Here is an 11644-nt window from a genome sequence, read left to right on the forward strand (position 1 = left end):
GAGAAAGTAATTCTTATTCTAAAATAGCTTTGAACTTGTGTAGAAGCCTATAATATTTCAGAGGCAGTAAATTTTAGTACCTACGTACGTAAATCGAATATGTAAATACAAAATAGTATGGTATATACAATTACGTAATAAAATGTGTGTGCCTTTCACACTAATAGTATGTATATACGTATGTCGCGAATTAAAATTGAATAATGTAATTCAACGAGTGCAACAGAACAAATTTACCAAAAAATAAGTTTTTTTCGACCTTCCATAACTACAAAAGTTCACAGTTAGGTCACTTTGCATGAGGGGATGAAAAATAAAAAACATTTCAGTGGCTATATTCTCGAGAAAAGTGGTTTAGTTCGACCAGAGTTCATCTAGGTACCTAGTTTCATTGATCAAGACAAGAGCATACAAATACAAAAATTACAAAAACGTTTATCCATTTGCTAAAAAGTTTCAGTAAACTAAGCTTGACCCCTTCTTTTAAGTACATAAGCACCTGTGCCAGAAGAGGTCACTCTTTCTTAACAAAGTAATTTATCATGTAAATAGTATTATAGTTTTATTTTAACCTCCTGTGTCTCATTGCTGGGCAAAGGGCTCTCCCTGGGTCTTCCACAATCCTTGTCCATGGCCTCCTCATTCCAGGGAAACTTTGTAAGAACTGGATTGAGGAATGAGATGAGTATAATAGTAGTCAAGAATTTTCCAGATCAAAACCACACAATATGTGCCTCATGATTCGAGTTTTTGATTTTTTTGCTGTGTGTCAAATAATATAAGTAAGTAAATTATCATCATAATCATCAGCCTATAGCAGTCCACTGCTGGACGTGGCCTCTCCCAAAGCACGCCACTGGACGCGATCTTTAGCTTTCCGCATCCAATCATAACCAGCCACCTTTCGCAAGTTGTCACCCCATCTAGGCGGAGGGCGTCCCACACTACGTTTGCCTAGTCGCGGCCTCCACTCCAGAACAAGTAAATTATACCTTCAATTAAATATCATCAAAAACATGTCACCCTCTTATTAATAGAGCCATTTCTCCGACAACAGCCGTACACATTCCAAAAGGAACGTAAAAGAATACGAATAAAAATAAATGGTTTATAAATGAAATAAAATAAGTAGAAATAAAGACTATCACCTCCCTGACGGGATACAAGATAGGTGATACGGAGACGAACAAGAAAAGGTATGGAGCCGGCAGCTATGACAAACCATTTTTGATAGTACATAGTGCGCCAATTTCCGTTTCTGCAACATCCAGGCTTGCTGCTCCATTTTACTCTACCTTATGTACAAAGGTTCCACTCGAGAGATCCACGTACATGAGATTCTACCCCCCCGTCCCTCAGAATAGAATAGAATAGATGAACACAGACTGTAATTTAATAAGTGCTTTCAAAACTACTAGAATCTTGAAATTAGATTTTTTGCGATATTCTATATTCTATTAAATAATCCTTATAATCTTGTTTAATAAGTACTTTTAAATATCGTGACATAATATGGAATCAAAACATTTAAAAAATATATATGTAAAAGTACACTCCACACCATCTCAAGCCAGAGATGAAGAGACAATTAAAAAATCTCGGGACGGCCTCCGATACTATCTAAGCTCCTAATTGGTGCCCATAAATTATAACACACTCCCGCGCCGGCGCACACAACTTCATATTATTTGTGTATTTTTGTCCCACTGTACCTATGTGCGTGAGAACAGTAACCACTATCCTAATCCTAACTAATATTATAAATGCGAAAGTAACTGTGTCTGTCTGTCTGTCTGTTACTCTTTCACGCCAAAACTACTGAACAGATTTGAATGAAATTTGGTATACATATGGTCTAGACCCTGAAAAGAACATAGATAGGCTACTGTCTTGTTATCCCGAAATTCCCACGGGAAAACTTTTAAAGGCGAAGCGAAGTTCGCGGGAACAGCTAGTACTTTATAATATATAGAATAACCCTATGACAGCTGTCAAATCCATACATTTCATCAGACATTTGGTGGTTTTCAAGTGAAACTGAACTTCATTCACTAGGTATAAGCATCTGTCATAACGTCATAGGACTGTTGCTATATTTTACAAAATAAGTTAAATGCAGTCGACAAAAGAGGTCTTAATCATTTTTGGGCATCATATATTTAATTTAAAGTTGAGTGGTGAATCTAAAGTGCATAACAGAAGTAACCCTGAATTTTCAGACATATCAATGTACTTTTTGCAATAATCATCACCTATACACAACACTTACGTACGCAACAAAGTTACCAAGCCATTACAGCCAACACAATCCGGCAATACCAACGTACCAACAAAAATCCCTTCCGCTCCGATTAACAAGAAAATAGTTATCTTACAAAGAAAAACCTCACCTTCCACCCTTATTGGGCCGTCTCTGCCGATCATAATTTATGTATTGTCACCGCTGTATTTAACCGCGCACAATGCACCATTACTTACACATTATAAATCCTGCCAAGCGAGTTTGCGATAACGGAACGCAAAGAAAGATGGCGGTCACATTTGACAGTTGCTCCAAATTGGCGGGAAGGGCGCATAAATAGTAGAAAAAATAAGTTTTTGCTGTTATTAAATACAGTTTCTATTCTTAATAGCTTACTACTGTTATGTAGAGTGATAGTCATAATTTTATGTGCATAACTCAATGAAAATCAAAAAAATATTTGGACTTTCCATACTTTTTATACCTATGCCGTTTTTTGTTGGATCTAGAATTATTTTTTTGAATCAATAACATTATTGATTCAAAAAAATACCCAAGATTAAGATAAGAAACCTACCTAAGATTATTAAATTGTTTTCAGTTATCCAAGTTTCATTAAGTTTGGGTAGGCACTGGACATCTGGACAATGCATGATCTATCTGATTCTAGAACTCTACCATCTATTTTGGCTTAGGTATAAGTAAGTACATACTTTTTTCATAGAAAGCGAAGCCTGCCTGCTTGTATTTATCGATCACAACTTGTTATTCGTTGGTATTTATGGCAAAAACAGCATAAGAACTCAGTGACAATGTCTATGGTTTCCACGTCATCGCGCGGCCAGTGACGTGGATCGTTTCGAAATTCAAAAGTTTGGCGCGAAACGACGCCATTGTTGTCGAGCTGTCATATCTCGAAAAGAAAAGGAAATATTATAGAGTTTTTAAAAATACGGGAGGGTGTTTTTTATGCCAATAGAAATACATAATTCTTCTTATTAAGTTAAATCTGGGTGTATGTCGTTCGTTAGTACGTACTTACGTAGCTAAGAAATGACTAGGAGGCTGTATGTATTTTTAGGCTCTTTTCATAAATTCTTATCTATCTTCCAATTTCTTCAAGTAACAGACAGTTTATTTTTAAATCATTAAAAAGTACCTAAATACTTAAATGTATGTACAGTAATCTCTGGAGAGATAGGCTCTAAAATGATATTCTTTGCGATGCTGTTATATGGTGTGGGCGTTAATGTTAGACACCATTAAATTAGTGCAACTTTTGACAGCTGACAGTTGTCTAGTTTATCTATGACTGGTGCTCGGAATATTAAATTGATAATCTGATTGTTAAAACGCGCTTTGACATGCAAAGTTGGCGGGTAGGTGTAGGAATCTATGCTTTTATCATCCCACTACGATCATGCTTAAGCTCATGTGTTTATAAAGAGAAGTTTAGGTAAATCATGATCATTATTATGTAGGGACCTTAGAATATAAGAATAAATAGGCTATTAGTTACGCTATTAGGTACCTACATAGCTTACAAATTATCGAAAATGTTCTAGAGAAACATGCTAGTAGGTTTATGCGGACATAGATGCCGATTCTGAAGGCACAGATTCTAGTTTTAGTGCTGTAAAAACCTTAAATATAAAGATTTCCGTAAATATCATTTTCTACTGGCAAAGTTTATAGTTTATATTATACCTAAGTAGACATCGCCAAAATAAAATTTTGTGCATTCAGGTTTGATATCTATAAACATGTTAATAAAGAATTCTTTATTTAAATAAAAATATTAACATATTTCCTCACATTTGACCGTCTCAACATAATAAAAATAGTGCCCAATTTGCACCCGTGGCAATTTTTGTTTTTTTCGTGTAATAGCAACTAATCCTTCTTTTGTTTCTCTCTACCCGCATTGATTCGTTGTTTGACGGCTGCTGTAGTGTAACTAAGCCACTTATGGCTTTGCGGGGTAAGGAGTTATAGGGATGAGAAAAACAGTCGATATTATAGCTATCGACAGTTGCGCGCTACGTATTTCTTATTCTATTATTCGTCGAATAATGATGTTGATGAGTAATGCGATATGATAAATTTAAGGCTACTAGGCTTTGTCACCGTAATAAGAAGATTTGCCAGAATGGCCAGTGAGATTAGCGTCAGTCGCCTACTGCCCGAAGTAGCTGCTCCCCATATAGGTACGTACGTACCTATATGGGGAGCAGCTACTACGGTAGCGACCAAGACCGACATTAGCAATACCAATAATTAACAATCATAATACACTCACGGGTCACGGGCAATGAAATGGTTCCACTCACAAAATTCCGTCACCAAACGACCCCAATTTTTTCAAACATTTAATTTAAAATCAGATCAAAATATGTTTGATGATGTTTTTAGTTGATAATATCCTGATGCTCTGTTAAATGTACTTCAATATTGCAGAAGGCGAGGAGTAATTTGATGCTTTTCTCATTGGAACCTTTTCATTTCCCGTGATTGTATCAACAAGTTACGTCTGATTTGACGAGCGAGTATTAATTTTCGGTGGTGGGAACCACACAGTTAGGGTACTATCGTGCACGCCACTTGTCGATGAAATCCCAACACTAAACCGCGCGGTCTTAACAACGAGTAAATGAAGCGAACAAGCACAGAGTACCCTGAAAATCGTACATATTATAGTGGGAACAGCAATTCCACTTATGATGTAAAAAAAAAACATTTACCTACAAAGGCTAGTTATTAGTAATTATTAGCTATATTTTTAAATGTTTCCAAGTAAAAATTAATTTTTTGTACAATAAAGTGTAAATAAATAAATAAAGGCACAAATATAACTATTGACAAGTAGGTAATTGTAAAATTCTACGGCAAATAAACGATATTTCATTTCAAATAGGTATCTAGTTTAGTAATATGATAGTTTTATATGGGTAGCAATAAAACGAGTGACTGTAAATTACAGTTCTAAGTGTCAAAATTAATTAATTTGGGTTATAGAATTACTAAGTGAGCGACTGACTGCGAGTGACGGGAAATCAACAGAACAGCAACTTAAAAACATTAATTTGAGTTACTTGAAATACAAAATGAGCAGCTTCATAATATTTGAGCGACCTAATATTTGTTTGAGTGTCAACGTTACGTCCTGCATTTATTTCAATATTTGGCAAATGTATTTTTTATACTGAGCGGCATTTTATCTGAAATGAAGTGTTTCGAATACAATAACCACTTTGAAAAATACACTAATGCGCATGAGTATAATGAGCTCACATTTAAAAAATAAAAATAATATGAAATAACCAAGGACTTTGTATATATAGCTATATATGTATACAAAGTCCTTGGAAATTACTATTTGAAGAAACACTATTCTATTAGTTGAGAAATTTTATTATTGAAATATAAGGGTAATTAAATAAAACAACTCCTGTTATTAATTTTAAATTATAATTAAATTATAGTTATTAATTTTAAATTACTCCGTAAAAAAAGTAATATGCATGCATTTATTTCAATCAAATGAACAAAAAATAAAATAAGATGCTTTAGTCAACTTAAAAAAAAACTTCTTATTAATACTAAGAAACATTGATAGGTATGAGGAGCCCTACTACTCATCGTCACTGGTAAATAAGTGCGGGCTTGGACTTAGTGGGCCGGCCTCGTTTTCTTTTTTGTCCAATCAAAATAAAAAACATAAGCCCTCAAATAGAATATCAGTAACCAATAATCATTAATAAAGCAGCATTCAAAACTTTGCTCAAAGTGAACTTTTTAGTAGTTCGCTAAGTATAACCTCACTTAGAAAAATCGAATCTATCTTAATATTGAAGTTGCCCTCTCTGTATTTCCAGTCGCTCACTTAGTAATTAAGTCGCTCGGATAAAATTTTAATATCTGAAATGGATTTATCACAATCCACTTTTTGTAAGTTCGTTCTGGATTTTATTATACATCAATATTCGTCGTCAGTTTAGTAATTTTTTCGCTTACTCAAATTCATACCGCTCAAGTTATTAAAACAGTATTTCATCATCAGTCGCAAAGTAATTTTTTGGTCGCTCGTTTTATAATTCCCCGTTTTATATCATTTGTCATTATATCATTTGTCATTTGTTATATTCCAAATTTAAGTTTTAACAATAGGTATCTGCTATTTTTTTTATTTGTGCCTGAATGCTATACAGAATTCGTAAAATGACGATCTAATTTGGATTACAAAAACTGAAAGCCATCCCATCAAATCCTGACATTTCCTTTAAGGTAAATGCTGTCAAGAGACTGAAAAACGCTTAGTTAATAAATATGTCAAAATCCGTTCTAAACACCGTGTATAAATGTGACTTCAGTTTAGGAATTATTACATAACGAAAACTGAGTAAGAGCTTAATTTTTGACACATTTATTCCAAGTGATACTCAAATTGTAACCTTGTTTAATTTGCCTAAAAAAAGGAAAAAAATACTTTTTTAAATTAGATTTTTATTTTCCATTTTTTTTTGTCTTTCTTCTTTTTTTTCTACCGTACCCTCTACAATAACCTACCCTGTGCGGCCCAACATAAGTGCATACAAAGAATTGCGAAAGACCTCGTTAAGCGCCCAATAAGTACAGAACAAGTCGGCTTTGTCAGCTTTTTACAGTAATCCCGAAACAGCTCAGTTCCACTGACCACTCACACGCTCACACGGCTACAACTGAAAAAACTAACCAATGAAATAGACGCCCTTTTGATATACACGAAATGCTGGTTCATACTTCATCGGATCTGCTTTCTGTGCCTTGTTAATAATTAATTTACTTATTTATTTATTCGCGTTTTCTTTATTTCCTATTTAGATTATTAAGCTATATAGGACCTTACCACAGAAACTTAGACAGTGTTTAGCAGATATTTAGAGCTGTCAAACGCCTACAAAATCTGTCAAATTTCGTTTTAAACACTCGTTAAACAGTGCTTAAAGTTTTTTGTGGTAGCACAGATCGTCTTTTCCATTTAGGAGTAATTTGGTGATTTTCTCTCTGGATCTTTTTCATTGCCCGTGAGTTTATAATGCTACATAAGTCTAGGAAAATTAAATTTGCAGGCTAAAGTTAAGTTTTTGGGTTAAAGTAAAATTTTATTATAATTACAAATGTTCAGAAACAAACATACAGACAGATTTATAACCTCGTTTTTGTTAAACCGGATAAAAACACAGTCAATCATTCTTTACAAAGGTTTTTTCATTATGTTCATTTTAACTGCGATTTCCATAATATAACGACACAGGTGCGGTAACTGTAATAGATATTGGATCATTTTTTACGATTGAAATTTCTTAACCTGCGGATAACGCAAAACCGGGACCCAGATTAAGTTTACCACTTCATAAAAAAAGTATGCCAAATTCCCCCAATAAAATCGCTACCATAGAAAAATTGGTAATTCATATTCGTATGTGAAACACGTGAAACGTATATGAAATATCGTGTCTTAAATACAGGCAAAGATAAATTATTATCCTAACTAATATTATAAATGCGAAAGTAACTGTGCCTGTCTGTCTGTTCTATTTCACGCAAAAACTACTGAACGGATTTTGAATGAAACTGACGAACTGAACGGATTTGAATGAAAGTTGGTATACATATGGTCTAAACCCTGGGAAAGAACATAGGCTATCTTTTATCCCGGAATTCCCACGGGAAAACTTTTGAAGGCGAAGCGAAGCGCGGGGGAACAGCTAGTTATAAATAAATCTGCCAACTTCTTACGACAACGAAGACTGCTTTTGATGCACCGATTTTGATGAAAAATCGTCTTTTATTATTAGATCTCTACATTAGTTCTAGGTCAAGACTCAAGAGCAACTTTATCACGGACAGATACACACGTACACGGTACCCACCGAAAATAGTGGAATTATAATCCACTATTTTCGGTGGGGTTAAAATATAAAATCTGCTGTTGGTTTTACCGCCGAAAAACGGGATAAATGGTTATGATAATATAAAAAAAATACCAATGGCGCGAAACGACTTCCGTAAAAGACGTACAGATGGACGAGAACTTATTTGACTGCGGGAATTCGGGGAAATAAAAAAAAGAGCGGTTTGAGGGGACATCTAGCGGTCGTTTCTGAAAACTGTACGGCGGGTATGTGTGAGAAACTGTTAAAATAAGGAATATACAGGGTGTCCCGTAGTTAACGTCAAGCCGGCATGAGGTAATATAAACCATCATCATCATCATCATCAGCCTATAGCAGTCCACTGCTGGACGTAGGCCTCTCCCAAAGCACGACAAGAGTGGAGGCCGCGACTAGGCAAACGTAGTGGGACGCCCTCCGGCTAGATGGAGTGACGACTTGCGAAAGGTGGCTGGTTATGATTGGATGCGGAAAGCTAAAGATATCATCATTCTAAGCAAATTTTGTTCCTGGGAAAATTTCCAAATTCGGGAAAAAAAAAATAAGTCCCTTTAATTGAACACGCATTAAACGAGTTTATCGACGTCGATAACGAGCCCGTGTAGCGGCCGCAGAATGTAGAATATCAGACACGCATCAGTGGCGCCACCACTTGGAGTGAAAGTGCTGGCGTCCACAGCCAGCTGTCAGCTGCCGTCTCGTCCAGAAATCGCATCTCGAGTGCCTTTAATGGCGATTTTATGTGGATGCAATTTATCGACTGCACACTGCACGAAATTTATTAAGAGCTCCGAGGTTTCCCTCTGTAAGGAGGTCGGTGCTTATTTTGCTAGCGTTTATATATCTAATGCGCTTATACAGGGTGTTGCAAAAAGTGTATAGTAAGCCGAAAGTAGGAAGGGGTGATTCAGAGGGGAAACAACCTTTGTTCTAAGAACTTTGAACTTAAGCGAAAAAAAAAATTCTGCATATTACCTACATACTTATCTTTTTTGGTCATCAATATTTTTTCACGAATATAAAAAAGAATCACCCTCTTTCGGCTAAACATACCACTTTAACAAACACCCATATTAAAAATTTTATTCCATACCGCGGTTAGGCGCAAATTTACGACCAATACTATTGCAAACGTGTTGACGTGGCTACGTAAAAAATACTTGGACTTTTATGTCGAACGGTCCCACCTGTTATTGCGCTTATAGAAATAAAATGACACGCAAATGTCGCTAATATAAAGAAAGGTGACTATTTTATTTAAGGTTTAACTGCCAGTTTCCCAACTGACGACGTATGAATTTTCACGGATATGGATGAATTCTACTTCACGTTCACGATGAAAATTCATGCTAAGGGGTCAGAAAATAAAACTCACAGCATGGGAAGTGCGAGTTTTTACTCCGCACCTAGAGGTATACGAGCTCATTTGAGTCGATTTCCACTCCGGATAATAAAAACCTACACTTAGGCCTAGTTTCCCCAATAGTCATTGTAAGTGTCATCTAAAACAAATTATACGCCATGTCCTTCTTGCCGAAGAGCGGTGGTAGCTCAGTCGGGTAAGCGCCCGCTTCTCAAGCAAGAGATGCGGGTTCGAATCCCGGCGCTGACATGTACCAATGAGTTCTTTTAACTTAAGTACAATGTATACCATCGCTCTTACGGTGAAGGAAAACATCGTGAGGAAACCTGCATATCTAGATTTAGCACATCTAGATATGTGAACCCACCAACCCGCAGTGGACCAGCGTGGTGGGAAATGGTCCAAGCTTAGGAAGGCAGTTTAGACCTTGGGGATATGCACAAAGGTTCCACTCGAGAGAGCCAGGTGCAGGTACTTACACCCCCACAGAGAATAGAATAGAATAGAATAGTCCTTCTTGCCAAAATTCAAGAACTAATCCTTTGCTATTATATAACAGGGTGTTAATGATCTAACAGACTATTGGGGAAACTAGGTAGCTAGCATTTATATCTAATGCGCTTATACAGGGTGTTGCAAAAAGTGTATAATAAGCCGAAAGTAGAAAGGGGATGATTCAGGGGGGAAAGAACCTTTGTTCTAAGAATTTTGAACTTTAGCGATTTTTTTTTCCATATTAATACTTATCTTTTTTGGTCATCAATTTTAATTCGATTTTCACTACGGTTCTTATTTGATTCGATTAAATTTAATTATTTGATTCGATTTTCACTACGGTTCTTTCCTCGGTTAAAACAAACCTCCACTTAGTGCCAATTTCACCATACTACATTAGACCATAACCAGGCATTATTGGTTGACCGACAGGGATTGATTTATAAATTAAACGCCATCTCCATATAAAATTCATGACAGATGTGTCAAAAGTCAACCACTACTGGTTATGCTCTAACAGACTATTGGTGAAACTAGGCGCTTAACCTTCTGAATTTTTTTAACATTATAAAAACAACCTCCACAGATTCCGAGCGTGCCTCAAGCTGGCCGACACCTCCGTGTCCAACATGGTGGGCAAGCTGTTCTTCAACGTGGTGCAGACCAAGTGCTTCGTGCTGAAGCCCACCAAGATCTGCACCAAGCGCTCGTGGTGGGGCAAGTGTCTGCAGCGCGGGTACAGGAAGCAGGCTTTTCTGCGAGAGAATCTGCCCTACTGATTTCTGAACGGAGAATTCACGAAGATTGATCTGCCCTACTGAGCAGCGATCACAGGATTCGATACTATTTTCGAATCTACACAAACATATGGGAAAAGAACAGTATCGTCAACTGTCATTGTCAAAGTGTAAGGCAAATTTGTCAGTTCCAAAAGTGACATGTGTTTTTTCCATATGTTTGTGTAGATTCGAAAATAGTATCGAATCCTGTGATCGCTGCATTTCCGAACGGACGGAAGCGATGATTTGAAAGTTTTTTTTTTTGTTAATACTTTTTTGGTTAAATACAGCATGAATCTTATGACATTTCCTTGACAGATGCTTATGGCTGGTGAATAACTCAAGTTTTATCTTGAATATTACCTAAAAATGCCAATAAAATTGCATGTATTGACAGCTATCATAGGGCTCATGCTGTATTTTACAAAGTAGCTGCAGTCAAACTATAAAGTCCTGACATCAAAGAGTGTTATTTTGCTAACACTTTTTATGATCATCGGTTATTTACTTACTTTTACATACATATTAAAAATAAAATACCGATTGATTATGGATGTTTAACGGATTTCTCCTTTAATAAATATAACAGATCGATTAAATACGATCTTACAATTAGTTAGGATCCACTTCCGTTGTCACGACTTTTACAGTTGGACTGTAAGTATAATTATGTTGTTCGGGTTTCTCAGAATAATTATATTCTGGTTCTCATAGATGAGATGAAAGATTGTGTGAAAATATTGAATAATTTTTTAATGAGTAATAATTCGTCGTATTTTGTTTTTATTAAGCATTTAAGTTAAAACAATGTAATAAATTATAATTTCTATAA

The 11644-nt window shown here is 35.8% G+C and overlaps 1 protein-coding gene across 3 annotated transcripts in view; it reads left to right on the forward strand.

Moving 5' to 3' along the window:
* Window positions 1-10985, forward strand: part of LOC105391939 — a 46229-nt gene extending 35244 nt beyond the window's left edge. For 2 of the 3 annotated variants that reach the window (XM_011563510.3, XM_011563511.3), the window contains exon 5: window positions 10620-10983. In XM_011563510.3, coding sequence (XP_011561812.3) covers window positions 10620-10812 — 193 coding nt within the window. In that variant the 3' untranslated portion in view covers window positions 10813-10983. Of the gene's footprint in view, window positions 1-10619 lie in introns of all 3 variants that reach the window. The other variant, XM_038110726.2, reaches the window with a different exon arrangement.
* The last annotated feature ends 659 nt before the right edge of the window (window positions 10986-11644 follow it).

The sequence above is a fragment of the Plutella xylostella genome, chromosome 24, assembly GCF_932276165.1.
Source record: "Plutella xylostella chromosome 24, ilPluXylo3.1, whole genome shotgun sequence".
Classification (NCBI taxonomy): Eukaryota; Metazoa; Arthropoda; class Insecta; order Lepidoptera; family Plutellidae; genus Plutella; species Plutella xylostella.